The sequence below is a fragment of the Curcuma longa genome, chromosome 4 (assembly GCF_044706935.1).
Source record: "Curcuma longa cultivar G26 ecotype Majalengka, Jawa Barat chromosome 4, ITB_CL_G26_1.1, whole genome shotgun sequence".
Taxonomy (NCBI): Eukaryota; Viridiplantae; Streptophyta; class Magnoliopsida; order Zingiberales; family Zingiberaceae; genus Curcuma; species Curcuma longa.
Window position 1 is genome coordinate 18297694 of NC_133864.1, and position 20144 is coordinate 18317837.

Below are 20144 nucleotides of genomic sequence, written 5' to 3' on the forward strand. Positions count from 1 at the left end.
CCGAATATTGACAAAATATGAGCCATCCGTATTTCATGTCGTCGTTTGTTCATAGATATGGTACCCCACAATTACTGGTATGTCTTTCACTCCTCCGATGTCGAATGAACCTGCAACACTAACTTTTGTCTCGGAGACTCAATTTTTCGATCGGGAATCCCCAATTGAGGTGGTCAATTTTGAAAAAGTGGTTTCAAATGCTGAGGGTACAAGAAAGCGTTTAAGTTGGACAAAGGTTGAAGATGAGGTCTTAGCGAGAAGTTTTGTCTGTTGAGTTTAAAGAATGTCCACATCTCCACAATGGCATGATATTGTCCACTTTGGGCCTAAGCGCTCATGACTTTGTTCTTGGGCTCTCCCCAAAAGGCCTCATGCCAATGGAGATACTTTCCATCCTTTTAAACCCATGATCTTTCCCATGTGTTTTAGATGTGTGACTATGTTTGCACCCTTGCAACCCAACAATCTCCCCCTCAAACAAAGGACCACAAACCCCCCCCCCCTCAACGTCGTTTTTGATGTCTAAATCGTTGATCCACCAGGACTTTTTGCCCTTCGGTCCACCCGACCTACTAGGACTTCCCACCTAGTCGCAACTAGGACTTTGTTCTTGGGCTCTCCCCAAAAGGCCTCATACCAATGGAGATACTTTCCATCCTTTTAACCTCATGATCTTTTCCATGTACTTTAGATGTGGGACTATGTTTGCACCCTTACAACCCAACAATCCCCTCGATCCACCAGGACTTTTTGCCCCTCGATCCACCCGACCTACTAGGACTTCTCACCTAGTCGCAACTAGGACTTTTTGCCCCTCGGTCCACCCGACCTACTAGGACTTCTCACTTGGTGTCTCGTCCTCTTGATTTAGACACGGGAGCACCACTTCCTTTATTTTTAAGGTTCAAACCACATGGTTAGATCTGGATCATGGCTCATCCGGCGGTTTATCCGGTGAAAAGCGGTCTCGCTCTGATACCACTTGTTAGAACCGATGAAATTAAAATATCTCCACAATGGTATGATATTGTCCACTTTGGGCCTAAACCCTCATGGCTTTGTTCTTGGGCTCTCCCCAAAAGGAAGTGAGTGATCCCATGTCTGAATCAAGAGGACCAGACACCGGGCAGGAAGTCCTAGTAGGTCGGGTGGACCGAGGGGCAGGAAGCCCTGGTGGGTCGAGGATTCAGATATCAAGCGGAGGCTTTCCGTTTGAGGGAGGCCTGTGGTGCTTTATTTGAGGGGGGTCTAAATCCTCGACCCACCAGGGTTTCCTGCCCCTCGGTCCATCCGACCTACTAGGACTTCCTGCCCGGTGTCTGGTCCTCTTGATTCAGACACGGGATCACCCACTTCCTTTGTTTAAGGTTCAAACCACATGGTTAGATCTGGATCATGGCTCATCCGGCGGTTAGTCCGATGAAGAGCGGTCTCGCTTTGATATCAATTGTTGAGTCTAAAGAATGTCCACATCTCCATAATGGCATGATATTGTCCACTTTGGGCCTAAGCCCTCATGACTTTGTTCTTGGGCTCCCCAAAAGGCCTCATGCCAATGGAGATACTTTTCATCCTTTTAAACCCATGATCTTTCCCATGTGTTTTAGATGTGGGACTATGTTTGCACCCTTGCAACCCAACATTGTCACTATCAGTGATGATCCAATAATCGGTAATGATCAAAAGGCGGATGCTTTTTGGGGACGTGTTGCAAGCTACTATGAGAATCGTCCCTCAGGTTCAAAGACCAGAAGTGCAAATGTTATACGGTCACATTGGCACAATACAATCCAAAAGAAGGTATATCGATTCAATGCAAATTACAATAGTGTTTACAGTGCATATCGAAGTGGTCACAGTGACGAAGATATATTAAGGTTTGCATATATGAAAAATATCAATCTGAAAATAATGGCGTTGCATTCAATCTTGAGCATGTGTGGAGAATTGTTAAAGACCGTCCAATATTTACTCCACAGTCTGTTGATCACTTTGTGGCCACAAAGAAGACGAGGACCTTAGAGTCGGGAGTAAGCAACACCTCTTCCAACTAAAATGTGAGTATAGACCTGGATGATGAAGATACTCATCTAATGAGACAAAAGGCAGTAAAAAGAAAGGGGAAAGAGAAAGTAAAATCGACCATGAATGATCTAGCAATAAACTACAATAATATTTTCGTAAAGTTCACTGAGTACACAAGCGTGAAGAAGTCCGAAGTCGATCTGAAGCAAAAACAACTCGAAGTAGAGGAGATTAAGACAAAAGCTGCGTTGTCCAAATATGAAACTAAGAATCATCACTTGAAGTTGAAGGAGTACAAAATATTGAACAAAGACACCTCGCAGATGACAAAGGAGCAGCTTATCATACATGAATATTTATGCCAGGATATTAGGTCGAGATGGAATATCTAAATTGTTTATTCAATATTTATTTTCTAATATTATTGTATTTTCGAGTGATTGTAATTTTTAATTATTGTATTTCTCATTTCGACTAATGTGATTTTCAATTATTATAATTTTGTAAAATAGTCATAGTAAATTAGCCGTTGGAAACTAGCTGTTGTAACTAGCCGTTAAAAATTAACTGTTACAAACTAAACGTTACAAACTAGTCGTTGTAAACTAACCGTTGAAACTAGCCGTTCCAACTAGACGTTGCATGAGAAAAATAATATATATAGACACATTGTGCTACGAGATTTTCATTCGACTATCATATCATTTCTCAAACACATATACTAAAACGTGTTTCCCCCAAAAATGTCTCATTCTACATGTAGCTCTAGCTCAAGTTCCAGCTTGACAAGCGAAGACGAAGTCCATGTTGAAATCAATGAGCAAGTTTATGATCCGGGTGTAGAACTGATGTTATTGGTTCTTCAACAACACCAACAACTTATGGAAGCATATCAAAGGAGGGACACACGCAAAAGAAAAAGGTTCATCCAAAGAAATCGTGAAGTCGGACATGAGAGGCTCGTCAATGATTATTTCTCTATAAACCCGATGTATCACTGAAATATTTCGAAGACAATTTCGAATGCGTAGAGAGTTATTCCTCTGCATAATGAATGTATTAGAGAATCATTTAGCGTTTTTTCAACATAGGGACGATGTTGTGCGAAGAAAAGGATTGTCACCACTACAAAAATGCGTCGTTGCGATTCGTCAACTGGCTTATGGAGTCCCTACCGACCATCTTGACGAGTACCTACGTATGGATGAATCAACTACCATCAGGTGGTCTTTTCAAGTTTTGCAAATATGTGGTTGAAATATTTGGTGATAGGTACTTGAGAAGGCCAAATGCTGATGATGTTCAACGTCTTCTTCAAATGCATATGAGAGACACGACTTCCCTGGCATGTTGGGTAGCCTTGATTGCATGCACTGTAAATGGAAAAATTGCTCAGTTGCTTGAAAAGGTCAATTTACAAGGGGACATGGGTCACCAACAATCGTACTTGAAGCGGTCGCGTCCCATGACTTGTGGATATGACATGCATTTTTGGAGTCACTGGTTCACGTAACGATATTAATGTGTTATATGAATCTCCCATATTCAACAATGTCTTGCAAGGAAATACTCCGGAGATTAATTTCACAGTGAACGACACTGCATATACGAAGGGTTATTATCTAACAGATGGAATATATCTAGAGTGAGCTACTTTCGTTAAGACTTTTCCTTACCTGGAGGATATCCCAAGAGGAAATTGTTTAAGGAAAGACAAGAGTCTGCAAGAAAAGATGTCGAACTGGCATTTAGGGTGCTCCAATCTTGATGGGCGATTGTTAGAGGTCCAGCTCGTTATTGGTATAGGAAAAAGTTAAAACAAATCATGTTAGCATGTATTATTTTGTATAACATGATAGTTGAGGATGAGGGAGCTTACGTGATAAATTGGTACAATGATGAAGATGACGAACCCGCACAACCTATCCATGGCTCAAATCAAGGATTTCAAGATTATCTTCGGATAAATTCTGAGCTACATGATACTCAAGTTCATCACCAACTTCGCGCTGACTTAGTTGAGCATATTTGGAGGCGGTACAATAATAATCCGTGAATTAATATTTCATATGTTATTTTTAATTTCATTATAGTGTGGTTTATTCTAAGTTATTATTGTATTTCAATTTTATAATTACATGCCAATTTTAAATAAATTTTATTTTCTCAACTTTGTAATTTTAACTGTTTATTAATTATTATAAGACACACCAACTTTTTAATATTATTTTTTAAAAATACTAAAATTATTATTTTAAAAGTAAGATTATTATTAAAAATAATAATAATAATTTTAATGTTTTAAAATATTTTTTAAATGTATTTATTTAATATATATAATTTTAAGATGATTGAGTCGATGGTGGGACCCATAAATAATGAGTGTTAATGTTAATAGAAATGTAGGTGAAAGAAATATGTTATTATAATGAGTATGTGGTAGTGGACTCTATGCTCTTTAATGAGGTAGAGGGCGTTATAACACCCTTGCATTGCGGATGCTCTCATCGATTAACGTGACATGAGCAGCCATGTAATCACACTTCCCATAAAATTATTCAAAATTAACAACACAAATAGCATTAGTTAAACCTTCTCGCCTCCCGTACCTAAAAATAGCAGCACCACTACCATCGATGTACTCAACCACCGGCATCAATTTGCACTCCGATGGCCGGAGCTGCGGTAGAGGTCGTGAAGGTTTGAGGTCGTGAAGGTTTTGGGTCTCCCGACGAGCCCCTTCGTCATCAAGGTATAAAATTTTTTATGAATCAAAATTTAATTAAAATTTAATCAACTAATTCCATATTTAGTAAATTGAGTACAAAATTTATCACACTTCTACTTAAAAATTATTCAACAAAGTCATCTAAATATTATTTTAACCTAGTCAATTGAATGGTGCTCCTTTATTTATATTTTAAGTTTCATCTAATCCATTTTAAATCCAGCCGGATCCTATAGCATCATGCAGATAATGTATAATATCGAAATGAATGTTCCTTGGCGTTCAAGAAGAGAATTTTTTATTTTCTCTAGGTCACGTATTTCGCTGTGGATTTAAAATGACGTGGGCAGTTACGTCATCACACTCACTTACCCTCAAATTATTTAAAATTAGTGCGTTGGTCAAGCCTTCTCGCCTCCCGCGCCTATAGATAGCGCCGGCGATGTACTCAGCCACCGGCATCAATTGCACTCCCATGGCCGGAGCTGTGGTGGAGGACGTGAAGGTTTTGGGCCTCCCGCTTATCCCCTTCGTCATCAGAGTCCTCATCGCCCTCCGCCTCAAGAGAGTCGAGTATGAGCTCGTGGAGGTGCAGATCGCGGAGCCGAAGAGCGAGATCCTGGTGAAGTCCAACCCGGTGTACAAGAAGATCCCCGTGCTGCTCCACCGCGGAAAATCTATCTGCGAGTCTGCCGTTATCGTCCAGTACATCGACGAGGAGTGGTCCGATGGCAGTGGATCCTCCTCCATCCTCCCCGCCGACCCCTTCGACCGCGCCCTCGTTCGGTTCTGGGCCGCCTACATCGACGACAAGGTAAAGATCCCTATTTTTGCAATCCATCAAATTAAAAACAAAACATTTGATCCGATTTCTTCGATTTGTACCAGTTGCCTGCTCCAGTTAGGGCTTTGAGGTGGGGGACAGAGGCGGAGAAGGCGGCGGAGTTGGCCGGGCAAATCCGGCAGGCGCTGGGGCTCCTGGAAGAGGCCTTTGTGGAGTGCGGCAAAGGGAAGGGCTTCTTCGGAGGCGACGCTGTCGGCTACTTGGACATCGCTCTGGGGAGTTGCCTAGGGTGGATCAGGGCGCTGGAGAAGGCCAAAAGCGTCAAGCTTTTGGATGCGGAGAAGCTTCCTCGGCTGACAGGATGGGCGGAGCGGTTCCTGGCGGAGGAGTCCGTGAAGGGGCTGGTGCCAGACGCCGATGAGTATCAGAAGTTTTACGCAGCCGCCGAGGCGAGGACGAGCGCTACTCCTGCTGCATAAGATTCGTACAGTGTGAATTAGGGTTTGAGAGTCCAAATTTCTCCTGAAAATAATAAATAATAAATAAATGGGATACACATCAAATACATGAAGTCTTCAAACATTTATGAAGTAAAATAACAAATCTAAACCTAGTGAAAAATTCGTATCTACCTTGTTTTTGAACTCAGTTACGATCGAAATTATATATCTCATTTCATATATGTATTGATACAATCGATCTCTAGTTAAGATTGATCAAATTTGGTTGAACAAGCTCGAGTTGATTTGAATTAATTTTGATGTTTGATCAATATATTTATTGATGAGAGCGAAATATAAATAAGAGGAGAGCGAAACGTAAATAGGAGTTATTGCAGAGGAAAATTGTTGGTGTAATCGTTTTTAAATCAGGTTGACCAAGATTGATTTGAATGCATATGGATTGAGCGAAAAGTCAAGTTGGTTAATGTTGACTGGATATTTGATGGTGAAAAGTCTAACTGGATCACGGTTGATCGGATATTTAGTGGTCAAAATTCTAATAGAAAGACGATAAGAGAGAAATCTAAGTGGATCACGATTAATCGAACATTTGATGTTCAGAAATCAAATAGGAAGTTAGCATAAGAGATGAAGTTCAAGTGGATCGTGAACTACCAAACACTTAATGATTAAAAGTTCAACAAGGAGTTGGTAAAGACAAATTTCAAATAGGTTATGGAGGATCAGACACTTGGCATAAGATGTGCAATCTAAGTGAGTTAAGATTGAGCGAACATTTGACAATGAAAGAAGTCCAAACAAATCAAAGAGTACTAAATATTTGACAATAAGAAAGCTTAATAGGTCATGGAGGACTGATATTAGGCAAAGAAGAAAAGTCCTGACAGATCATATAGATAGTCAGATGTTAGGCATGAGATGATAATTAAAGTCCAAATATATCAAGAAGGACCAGATGTTTGACAGTGATGAAGTCCTGACAGATTAAAGTTGACTGAATGCTATGTAATGATGAAGTTCTAACATATCAATATTGATCAGATGTCAAGCAATGATGAAATCCTAATAAATCAAGGTTGATCGGATGTTAAGCTAGGAAATCCTAATAGGCTGAGGTCAATCAAATACTAGACAAGGCAAGATTTCAACCTTAGTATGGTTGAAATAGAGATATCAATCGGCTACTAGGGGTAATAATCAACTAATGAACCTTTAAATATCGAATTTGAAGTTTAAGAGGATTTAAGGAGGGTTGTTGCACAATAATCAACTGTTGGGTTTAAACAATTAACAAATGATATTGTTGCAACAAACAGAATGTTTGAAACTCATCTGATTAACTTGATTGATTACGATCAATCAATTGATGATGTGGAGTAGTCGACTATTGTTACTGTTGCAACGAACAAAATATTTTGAACTCGACTGCGAGACTTGACTATTTAAATAGCAGTCAATTGATGGTCATAAACAATCGACACTTGTGCTCAAAGTTGAGCTAGAAAGAGACATTCTGTAGGCGATTGACTGATGGGTGCATTCAGTCAACTGTCAAGTGGAAATCAATCCCGACTTAAAGGCTATATAAAAGAAGGATTTGTAAAAGATTTTGATGTCAATTTTTGAGGGTTATAGAAGAGAGTGTTATTGCATTTCTAGACTTTCAATAGGCAATCTAAAACAACTACAAAGCAAGCGAGATTCATTATAAATTATTATTTATATCATATTTCATTTTCATCATGATACTCCGTAATAATCTGCAATTGTCAGGAATGGACCAATTGGGTTAAGCTTGTAAGGAAGGAGATTGAATTTGATGTTGGGGCCTTTAAGATATCACTTGGGAAGTGAAGTGGGAGTCATGCAATGTTTGAGAAATCAAGTTCAGAGTTATAAGGTGCTTGAGAAGCGGAGTCGAAGTCAGAAGGTGCTCAAGAATTGGATTCAAAATCCGAAGGTGTTCGGAAGTCGAAAACAGAACTATGAAGTGTTCAAGAAACATATCTAGACTTAAAAGAGTGTTCAAGAGGCGAACACAGAGCCAAATAATAAGAGAAGCGTACATTTAATTTAATTCTGAAGGCAAAAAAAAAAACTATCGATAATGATTATTATAAACAGAGGTTTCAGGTTATTATTGCTAAATAGAAAAATAATGATGTATACTATCACAAAAGAAGAATATTCATATCATAAAAGATATTAATTACATAATGACAACTATAAAAGAAAAGCCATAATTCAAAAGAAATGGAGTGCAAGTTGAATGCTTACTTTTCATACTCTTTCTACTATCTACTAATTTATGTTCTCATCTACTATTTTATGTTCTCATCTGACTTAAATATTGGAGGTGAGACTAGACCAACACCCTCTAACTTCATATTGACTTTGAACAAAATACTTCTATTCAATACAGAGAAGGCGAGAAGTGCTTGATCATCAAGTATTCCACTAAAGAGCTTTCAAATTTTACTCTATCACATCTTTATTTTTGTTGTCATATTATTTACATATTATTTTAACCTAGTCGATTGAATGGCACATACCTCCTTTATTTCATTATGGATTAACGTGACGTGAGCAGTCACGTAATCACACTTACCATAAAATTATTCAAAATTAACAACACAAATAGAACATTAGTTAAACCTTCTCGCCTCCTCCCGCGCCTAAAAATAGCAGAACCACCGCCGGCGATGTACTCAGCCACCGGCATCAATTTGCACTCCGATGGCCGGAGCTGCGGCAGAGGACGTGAAGGTTTTGGGTCTCCCGACGAGCCCCTTCGTCATCAGGGTTCTCATCGCCCTCCGCCTCAAGAGAGTCGAGTACGAGCTCGTGGAGGTGCGGATCGCGGAGCCGAAGAGCGAGATCCTGGTGAAGTCCAACCCGGTGTACAAGAAGATCCCCGTGCTGTTCCACCGCGGAAAACCTCTCTGCGAGTCCGCCGTCATCGTCCAGTACATCGATGAGGAGTGGTCCGATGGCGGTGGATCCTCCTCCATCCTCCCCGCCGACCCGTTCGACCGCGCCCTCGCTCGGTTCTGGGTCGCCTACATCGACGACAAGGTAAAGGCCCCTGTTTTCGCTATCTATCCAATAAAAACAAAACATTTGACTCCGATTTCTTCGATTTGTACCAGTTACCTGCTTTAATTAGGGCTTTGAGGGTGGAGACAGAGGCGGCGAAGGCGACGGAGTTGGCCGGGCAATTCCGGCAGGTGTTGGGGCTGCTGGAAGAGGCCTTCGCGGAGTGCGGCAAAGGGAAGGACTTCTTCGGCGGGGACGCTGTCGGTTACCTGGACTTCGCGCTGGGGAGCTGCCTGGGGTGGATCGTGGCTCTGGAGAAGGCCAAAAGCGTCAAGCTTTTGGATGCGGAGAAGCTTCCTCGGCTGACAGGATGGGCGGAGCGGTTCCTGGCGGAGGAGTCAGTGAAGGGGCTGGTGCCGGACGCCGACGAGTATCTGAACTTTTACACAGTCGAGGCAGTGAGGACGGCGCGCTACACCTGCTGCATAAGATCTTGTGAGATCATAAATGGTGTGAAATTAGAGTATGAGAGTCAAGAATTTTCCTGAAAACAATAAATAAATGTGATACAAATCAAACAAATCAAGTTTCAAAACATTCAAGAACTCAAATAACAAATTCAAATCCAGGGAAAAATTCATATCTACACTGTTCTCAAACTCATTTATGATCTTAGTTACAGATCTTGTTTCATTTGTGCTCCAGCAATAAACTTATATAGGGGCAAATTTTATTGATGATCTCTAGTTTCATAAGGCGAAATAAGTTAACGAACTAATAATTTTACAACTAAGTGATCGTCAAAAACCCTAGTTAAATAATTTTACAAAAGACTTTTGTATAAGAATTCAAATAATAATTAGTGAAATCTAAGAATGTATTAGCACAAAATACCTGGAGCAGATCTTGAAGGCCGACTGGAGCTGAAGCACCTCCTGCGCAACGCCCTCGATTTGGCGGCGGCGTGCACTCCTCGACCGAGGATCTCTCTAATACTCATACAATAGAGCCATGTCAGAAGAACACTCAGGATTTTCAATAAGCAATCAAATTATAATGGGGGAAATCAAGCCATTTCTGTCGCTGGAAATCACATCTTGTTCCTCCATTTGCTCTTAATATGTAGATTTTATCATGCAAGTTCTCTTCATGAAAACATACAGCTCTTGGTACAGTAAAAGCTATACTGCATCATGTGTATGTCTGTCGATAACACAGTGTATGGAGCTAAAACTGTCCCAAGGAAATTCAACACCGGGCATCCCGGTGTTTCCAAATATCATCTTCTGGATGCGCTGTAACGGGATATGAAAAAAATGTAGTCTGGATGTTCTACTTGACGAAGGCGAAGCCAATCATCTGCAGCCTGAAGCAGTGAGCTTGTTAGCTGTTGCTCGTGCTGTTCATCAGACATCCAAAGGGATCCCCAGAACTTGTATGAAGCAAGCCCAAAGACGGGCAGAGTTAGCTTCAAAGGCTTGTCTGATTTCTTCACAGTTCTAGCAGATCGAGCTCCAGCATCTGGATATACTGGGCTGGTTCCATCTGTGGAGAGAAAGCAAAAGTACATTAGATAGCCAAACGTTAGTAAACTTTGTTCTTTTGATTTTCTAATAGAACCCTATTATATTTGCATGGACACAGAAAAGTAAATCCTTAAATTGGATTTTAGCCGTCCAAAGAACTTAATCATATTATAAGCCTTGGTTTCGCTTATGATCGTTCAATAATTATCAGGCATAAAAAATCGCAGAAAGTTCAGTTAAAAAATCATTTCAGAATTGAATGCTTGCACTTTTTGAGTTCTCACTGGGATGAGATACTAGACATGGTCAAAATTGACATTCCTCATTGTGGTCAAAAGATATTTGGAGTTAGAGTTCATCAAGAAGTAAATGGTAGATGAAGTAAATGCAATACGTCGATAACAGGTAGTTGTAAATACGTTTAATGAAATTAGTTCTTCCTCGAGAGAAGATACAAAATTTCTTTACAAATTATTGAGCACTGCATAGAAGTGAAGAGATATGCAATCACTTCTTCTAGGAGCGAAGCTAAATTTAGTTGCAACATTTAGTGATGTGACTAAAGATACGAGCTTAATGTGGATTGTTCAGGATGTAAATATCATTAATCACCGCAATATGATAATAAAATTATAGACCAAAGGTGCATGTATGATCACGTAATAGCTACTTACATTTAGGAGTTGCCAAATGATGGAATGTCAAAAAACATGCATCCAAATCCTTTAATGTTGGGCCTGTAGGTATTCTGTATATTGGATACCTGCAGTATAAAAAATCATATCACGAGTGAACCTATCTGAGTACAAAAAGGAATATCCAAGCACATGCAATCTAAACAAATTGGTACATGAAGAATATATAAAGAGGTAATACTGAAGAAACATACCACGCAACAGACATCCAACTTGATGGATGTAGATCACAACTTCTGTATGTCTTAAGTTTTGGAAATTGACTTGCAAGAGATGAAACCTGCAACAGATACAAGTAGGTGTAAGAGACAATATTATAAGAAAATAGTTGTCAGTATATTCAAGACCAGCCTTGCCTTGTTAGCAAGAGGTTCTCTTCCATGTGGTGGGTCTCTCTCTAGCTGAAATACAGGAGTCACTGGAGTGCAAGCATTGTCATCATCACCAGTAGAGCTTCCTTGTGCATTGTGATTGGTAGTTTCCAAAGATGCAAATCTTTGTTGTAACTGGTCTACACTTGAACAACTGCCATCGCTGCTAGTATCCAGGCAATGATCTCCATCACTTTCGTCATCATCTTGCCTTAAACAAACAATAGAGTTATTTAAGTAAATATTTCATATTCAGTTATGATGGTTGTTAGGATTAAAGCATTCCTTACTAATACCAATAGCCCAAATGATAAGATACAGGAAGCAAAGGGCCCCCGTAGGGGCCTAGGGGAGATGAGTCCCAATACTATTAATATTCTCAAACAGAGTCAACCATCACATCAATCATTGCATGTTGTCTTATGGAAGTATCATGGAATCAAAGTAATACTGATGCATTTTGCGACTATTCATCCTTGCAACGCAATAACTTCCCCATGACACTACAATTAGATTTCATATATAACAGCAAGAATCCTATTTTATTATGCTACTAGTGGTAATATTTTTGTTCTCACCAATCTTAACTTAGACGAATAGCAAATATATGTATCTTCTTACAACTTGTTTTGACTAATGCTCTAAAAATCCACCTCCATTAGCCTTTTATACTTAGAATGCCTCCATAGATATCCTTCAGTTGTCATGTACTCAAAGCAAACAATGTAACTAGATGCTTTTAAACAACCCAGATTGTAGGGAAAAAAATTCAAAATCAAAACTACACTTAGAATTATCCATCACTAGAACTGCAAAACTGTATATCCATGCACACTCAATAAGGAATATTGTAAAGCAAAGCCTTTGTAGGGCAAGGTAGAACACAGTCATGTAATAGTGCATTAATGAACACAGAAAGATTGCAACGTTAACCATGATACATAAAGATATTCATAAGGTTAAATAAATTCCAAGTGTCTATACAAATTCAAAGGTCATTTTGTTGTAAATTGCAAATTTGTAGAGTATGAAGTGAAACTCATATTATACAAAAATATCTATATTATGCAGTACTCTGAACTCGTACATATATAGATACATAAATGTGTACAAACATATACATACACCCACATATAAGATTCAATATTTTCCAGAAATAAATTTGCATATCTTCTTCTAGTTCAAGATGCATTGTTGGCATACCACCTATGCAGGCCAGTCTTATGGCAAACATCTAATTTCCTTAGTTGAGTTAAATTTCCTTTTCTCTTAACAATTTGGAAAGTTTGACTCTATTTTTATGAAAATAAAAATAGAAGTGTAACAAAATGATTACTTATGTAAGAAATGGAATGGTGTTGATGAGGCAAAGGCAAAGAGTATAGAATCTCTTAGTAAACAAGGAAAGTAATGTGTTCTTTATATGCACAAATAGACTCTCAGACATTTTCATCACATCTACTCCAAATTATCATTTCTCCTTTATTTCTGTGTTCTTAGGATGGAAACAAAGAATTGACAATTAGACTTGTAGAGTTGAACCTCCAGCGTTCAAGTTTTTGTCATTGTTTTGTAAGCCAGTTCAACATGCTAGTTTGACTGGGAACCTAACCCCAATCTGGACTGGATTAACCACTAAATTCATGAAAAGTCAAGGACAAGTCAAGTCAAAACTAATTGAACAGGGTAGGTTGGACCATCCCAATTATTTTGTCATATTGTTATACCGTTCAGGTTGAACTGATCAGACAAGATGAACCCTACGATTGATACCCAAGACAGTCCACCACCATTATGGCCTTTATGGGTTAGAAATCAATGGTGTCAGCGAGGTGGAATCAAGTTAAAATTGCCAAACTTTTAGAGGTTACTCTGTAGTTGAAGGCCGCTAATCTTTGAGGTAGTACTAAATAGATTGTTAGATTTGTTTTTTTCTCAATGTTGTATTACTTCATAAAAAAATAATTAGTATAAAACTATAAATGATGAATAGTTAAGAAATCTTCAAAAAACGTATTTATTGCAAAAGAGTTTGAGGAACTACACAAATCAGATTTTTCATATTGAATGATCAGATATTTGTGTAAGACATTGGCATGCACTAACAGTCAAGTATCCTAGCTTAACCTCAAAATATCAAATAACAAACTTTAGAATAAACCTAGTTATGTGAGAAAACACAAATAATTAGAGTAAAAGAAGGATGATATAACAGGGAGTAAAAGAAATAGCCATTGAGAAAGTTCTTTTCTGACAGGGCAATCCATACATTATCTGATCAAACTATCTAACATAGTACAGAAAGGGCATCACACATACAGAAAGTTAAAATGAAAATAACTGAGCAGCAGAAAGCAATGAATGATCAAAATAAGTAGTTCCAGGTAAGTTCTGATCTCATAGACACATGTTTTTTTTATCATTTAATCAATGAAAATTGAGATACATCTCAAATGTTGAAGCTGAAGAATAAAAACATTCTCAAACCAATTCAATATGCATGTTTTTGAGCTCAAGTAAAAAATGCTACCATAGGAATACTGTTTAAAAAATCCACCACATAAGCACCTTAGATGGCCACAAAGGTTTATGTAGTGGAAATAAAATTGATTCCACAAATAGCTACATTAGGATCATAGCCAAATAAATAAATATATTGCATGGATTGTAGGTCAACATGCAAAACTTCTTTTATATGTATAATGGTCTTGGTTGGTTGACGTGCATTGTTATATGCTATTTCTTATATATTATATTGATCACAGTTGTTAAAAACAGTATGGAATTAGGATTGGATAGTCAAAGAATCAAGAATTGGTTGCATCAGGGTGAAATTGGAAATGGTAGGAAAAAATCATTTAATATATGAGATTAGATGTTCTAAAGTCTTAAGAAGAATGTCTATTATATGCTACATATCACATTATTAATAATATATGAGCCTGCTCAAATTGTAAATTGGATCCCCTTAATGACCTGAGCCCAAGTCTGCTGTTGGGAAGGACAAAAGAAGTAAGATTCAGCCAAGGTAAAGAACATGGTGTCTTGTCAAAGCCAATAAGTCTTACTAGGAGTTGGTCTCCGTGCATCAATGTGGTAGATTGTCAGACACTTAGAGGTTGAGAGCCATTGATGCATGAAGACCTTGCTAGGTAGAGGGTATTTGTATGTCTGTAGGGGAAATAAGGCAAAGTTTCATATGACCTCCCTTCTCTGGACATGTGTCGGATTCTCAATGTATGGCCAGCACTGGTGTTGTGGGTCTGTTGCGTGTTTGTGCTTCCACATGTTGTGACGTGGTGGACTAAGATTGCTATTAGTGGGCTGGACCAAGCTCTTAGTGGGGACAATCTTCAGGCCTGCATTGCCTGGTCATAGGTGGCTGTGAGTGCGACAATTAACACCCCTACCAATTATCCATATAGGTAATTTTTATATTGATTGCTTAGATTAATTGCTTTTATATATTATATGAGAGATGGAAACCTACATTTTGTAAGAGATGCATTATGCAGTGCCTCAAGCATACAACAGTTGCATTCACTTTTTAAAACCCTGGAAATGGGAAAAAAAGTGAGGATCAGAGATTTCTTTGCAACAACAATTTTTTATGTAAACCACCAAAAATAGCATTAACATTAAATGGTCATAGCATTATCAATACATGGCTGCAGCATTAAGACAAAGTTGTTCCCGCCAGTACACCAATGTTATTCTCACTAGTACACTAATTAGCTCTAATATTTTTATATCAACAGATTAAGTAATGAATCTACATCAGTGGTAATCTATTTAAGGCGGTATTCTCATCGTTTACAAGAGAAGATATATGGAAATTACTGCATCTAAATGCCAAGACAAATCAGAAGTAGCATCAGCTTCAAGCTAAACAATGTTGATAAGTAATGGTTACTTCCAATGTGCTAGTACATCATTCAATTTTGAGCCTAACTATAAGGAATGTCGAGATAGCTAACAACAACTCATCTCAAACTATCAGGATGCTTTTATTTTCACGAATAAATATAATAATAGGATAAAACAAAGAATTCTGGGAAGTTGGTTAAGTTCTAAACTCCTGCAGAGCTAGTCTAAAAGAATATGGGCTGCATTTAGCGATGTTCAGAAAAAACATAGACACCACAAAGCAACAGTTTGACGCATACAATGTCATAAATCCGTGTATCTTGGCATTGAAATTAAGCATCGCTACTTGGAACAGATTAAAAAAATGTAGAAAGAGAGAGCTAATATAAAATCACTTAGAAACAAGCGATCGCCCATGTATACCTTGAGCTCACGGACGAGTATGAGGCGTCCACATATAGCTGAACAGCTGAAAGATATGGCACATAGTACTGCACAACAGAGTCGGTCCCGTTCAGCACCAGCGGCACCCCGGCACCATAAGCACTCCATTCTTTGAAATTCTCCCACAGATCTCCAAGGCAGAAGTGTGGATGATAAGGCAACACTGTGCTTCCATTCCTCAAATCTCTCACGCTTTTCTGCCACAACACAAATGGTCAGACGTACACAACAACGTTAACACAATAGCGGAAGACAGGAAAGACAACTCCTTTCTCATATTTTACCGAACCTTAGACAAGCATAGAGCGTGCACGACTGGTCTGATCGCCTCAAGAAACCGGTCGAGGTTCCCAGCAGTAGGCGGCAGCCGCAGCTGGGGAGCCGAGGGCAAGGAAGGCACCGAGGGCTCGGACGACGACTCGTCTGATTGGGCCCTGCTCGCAGCCACCTTGCGCGGCTCTATGGGGGGCGACACCGTAGGCGGCGATGGCCGTGGTTTAGACCGTGCCGGCCGTTGCGTCGGGGGTTGCTGCTGCTCATTCTGAAGTTTTTGGAACTGCTGCTGCTGTTCATTCAACCTCCTGAGGGCCGGAGGGCTGTAGAAGCGATCGTCTCCGTGGAGGCGGGCCGACGACGAGCTACTGGAGGCGACCATATCGGCGGAGGACGGGAAGTGCGAATTCGACAGATTAGGACCAGTCTAGATCCCCGTATGGATCTACGGAATCGAAAGGATTCGCGAGGGACGCCAATGGCGATCGATCGAAGCTGCTTTTGTTCTTGATTAGGGTTTTGGAGGGTAGGTGGAGGAAGGGGGACAAGAGGAGATCTATTGGGCGATTTGGCGGGATGAGGACGAGTATGGTTCTCCGCCTCCCTTCGGTTCTTGCTTCTTTAGGCAAATTTGGAGATCCCGTCACCTACCTACTCTAACCACTGCATAGCCGAGCCGCATCTCTCCTATGCGCTCGCCCGCTTGCATCGACTTTGTGCGAGAATATATTTTATCCGTGGAATATACGAGTATATTTTTTCCATTTAATAATATTAAAAAAATGATAAATCTCATTGACTATCTTGGGGTGTGATCGGTTCGATCCCATAAAAATTTTTCATCGACCATCAAAATAAATCGAGAAGTGCACGCAACGATCCGTTCAGACGTCCAATATTCTTATATTTAATAATATAAGAGAAAAAAAAGCAAGGTGCATGTTATATTTGTTTAGAAAATTATAGATCAATTTTTTTATAAAAGTTAATTTTATATTATAAAATTTTTGGTCAGATAAGTTTAATAAATATGATTTTAGGACTTCATTTGCAATAAATCATAACATGGCAAGCGGATTATTTGCAATCTTATATAAAGTAAAATTCTACATAATTAATTTGTCTATATTTTAAAATTATTTAATTTTCATCAAAATTAAGAATAATTATCTGCTTTACATATATAATAATTCTCTGTACTTTTTAAAAAATAAGTGTAAAGGATCGGTCGACAATTTTTAGAGCCACATAATTAATTTTTCTTAAAAAAAAACATGCGCTCCAATTTCATATTTATCGAAATATATATTTATTTTCAATTATACTCTTCTTTCATTAACAATTGACTACATTTGTATTTTCAGTCAACTGTTATGGACTGTTATAGTCAATTACTAAATTTTATGTGCTCTCATTATATGACAATTTAATGAGTTCTTAACATTATAATTCAATATTGTGCGACTCTCTACTTAAGTTGTGAGATTTATATTTGAGAGCATGACTACACTTAAAAGGATGTAAGAAGTACAATGAACTTGATTTGAAGTGCTTCTGAAATGGCTAAGTTCATTAACAATCAAGACTCGGATTGCACTATCCTAAGTTGATTCGTGTGCGAGAATGATCTATGTGCGTCAAATGTCAAACCAGTCAAGACAAATCAATTAATGTTTTGCCAGATGAATCATTAATACGTAACCACTGAATGAAATGGTCGACTGCTAACATTAACAGATGCATTAATTTATGATTAATGAGGAAACATAACCGCCGAATGAATCGACTGACCATTGATGGTGTCACTGCTAACGTTTCAATCTGGGCGAGTAAATGGTGGCCATTTAACCCTACAACGGAAGGCACTCCTATATAAGGAGGCCTTGATTATGAGCAGTATAGATAAAGCAGACACTTAAGTAAAGAAACTTCATCCACTTTGTTCCCCTACTCTTCTCCTTCTTTGCAGTGCATTTTCACTCTACAGAATCATCATGATAGTGTTTAGGTATGAACTCAATTTGCCACAACAGACCACTATTTAGTGGTGATCGTAGTTTGTTATTCTATCCTGGGAAATAGATGTCCGTCAGACTCAAAGTATTGTCGAAGGAGACAAATCTGTTTTAAAGAAACGGTGTTGAATGCAAACTTTGACTTCTCTGGTTTTCGAGCATTTGGAAACCCACTTAAACTCGAGATTGCTTCTCGAGTACTCAGCAACGCCCTCCTGACCCGGCACACAAGCAACGGAGACCCACTCGATAGTCAGGCGACGGGTCCACGTGGCAGCACTTGACGTCACTCTAGAGTATTTGGGAGTACTCAACTTCCACTTGGGAGTACTCGATTGACTTGGTGATTCAACACTCAGCTGATTCAATGACTTGACACTCGACTGACTCGGTAGCTCGAGCACTCAGCTAGCTTGGTAGCTCAGACACTCAGCCAACTTGACACTCGGTTGACTCAGCAGCTTGGGCACTCAGCCAGCTCGACACTCTACAACTCGATAGCTCACCCATAAAAAGCAGCATAGTCATCCCAAGCAGTTGTTTGGCAGCTTGAAATTATCTGCTCAAATCATTTCGACAGATAAGTCTGAAATTGATTTCGTATAATTTCAATTCAATAAATTCCCTCTATCTCCGACAAAACACTAGTAACCCTTTGGTGGTGTTAGTAAGTAAGTATAATATGTCTAGGCTCTTTAATGATTATATGCAAAATTATCTCAAGGTTGTGAAGAATTTAAAAATCCACAGCTCTCAATCTAGGCTGTGAAATCTAGGTCTGATGGCATAATACATTCAGGAGACTCCCGGGAGTGTATCTTAGTTTAAAATGATTTTAAGATTCCTAAAGTCATTAGTAAATTTTGATCAAATTAAAACTAGTTGATGCCCCTATAATGCCTAGAATTTTAAAATATTAACATAGTCTAAATCAGAAATCCTAGGAACCTTTTGGTTATAATAAGTCTAGATCCTTTAATAAGTTTGTACAAATTATCTCAAGGTTGTAAAAATTTTAAAACCCCATAATTCTTAATCTATGAGGTAAAATTTAGATCCAAGGGCATAATTATACTCACAAGACTCCTAAGAGTATAATAGTTTTGGTTTAAAATAATTTTGAGGTTCTAAAAACATTAGCTAGTTTTGACCAAAGCTTATTGATAACCTTAGGCATTTCAGAAATACTTCAAACAAAGCTTATTGCATCGTTTGTAACTTCTTAAGTATAATCATGCCCTCATATATGAATTTCACAACCTACATAGAGAGTTATAAATTTCTAAAATTGACACAATCTTAAATTGTTTTATAGCTTATTAGACTGACACATAATGAGAGCATAACAAGTTAAACAGTTGATTGTAATAGTCGACTTATGATGTAGTAGCAATCAACTACAATAGTCAACTCATAATGTAACAATAGTCGACTATTAATAAAGGAGGGGTATAATGGAAAATAGATAAGCATTTTGATAAATATGAAACTTAGGTACTTGTTTTTGGTATTACAAAAAGTTAACTATGCAATTTGGTAAATTGCTAAAGATGGATTTACAATGATAATTAAGATGAAAATATGAAATTGAAATGCAAATATTGTATGACATGATAAGCATTGAAAAATAAGAAAATATGTAAAATCATGTGAATGTCAATATGTTTTCAAAACATTGAGAATTTTATAGAGTGAAAATTAATATTGAAAGGAACATTGTGATGCCAAACTTAGGTGCTTAGAATAAGGGAATGAGGAAATAGTCATATGAAATTTTAAGTCTGTGTTATAAGTAAAAAATAGTTTTGTTTATGACCTTCTGTCCCTAATACAACAGGGTGACTTAGCATTTCTCATTTCAATCAAAGCTTCAGGAAATGTGGAAATCTCAAATTATCGAAACATAGTTTGAGATG

At 38.4% G+C, this 20144-nt stretch overlaps 3 protein-coding genes and 1 pseudogene across 3 annotated transcripts; 3 read left to right on the forward strand and 1 right to left on the reverse strand.

The window, feature by feature from the left end:
• Window positions 1-2768: 2768 nt before the first annotated feature.
• Window positions 2769-3793, forward strand: LOC141827213 (uncharacterized; annotated as a pseudogene).
• Window positions 3794-5182: 1389 nt separating this feature from the next.
• On the forward strand, window positions 5183-9655 carry LOC141827922 (glutathione S-transferase U17-like). Its single transcript, XM_074715264.1, has 3 exons — window positions 5183-5567; window positions 5642-6005; window positions 9516-9655. The coding sequence occupies exons 1-3, from the start codon at window positions 5196-5198 to the stop codon at window positions 9524-9526; spliced, it is 747 nt and encodes a 248-aa protein (XP_074571365.1). The 5' UTR covers window positions 5183-5195; the 3' UTR covers window positions 9527-9655.
• On the forward strand, window positions 8691-9507 carry LOC141826249 (putative glutathione S-transferase GSTU6; the record flags this gene model as incomplete). Its single annotated transcript, XM_074713493.1, has 2 exons — window positions 8691-9076; window positions 9151-9507. Coding segments are annotated over exons 1-2 (696 nt in total), but the record flags the coding sequence as incomplete, so codon positions are not given.
• Window positions 9656-9830: 175 nt separating the features above from the next.
• Window positions 9831-16760, reverse strand: LOC141827921 (uncharacterized). Its single transcript, XM_074715262.1, has 6 exons — window positions 16230-16760; window positions 15920-16137; window positions 11615-11840; window positions 11453-11538; window positions 11238-11326; window positions 9831-10582 (listed from the first exon to the last, which is right to left on the reverse strand). The coding sequence occupies exons 1-6, from the start codon at window positions 16593-16595 to the stop codon at window positions 10317-10319; spliced, it is 1251 nt and encodes a 416-aa protein (XP_074571363.1). The 5' UTR covers window positions 16596-16760; the 3' UTR covers window positions 9831-10316.
• Between the last annotated feature and the right edge of the window lie 3384 nt (window positions 16761-20144).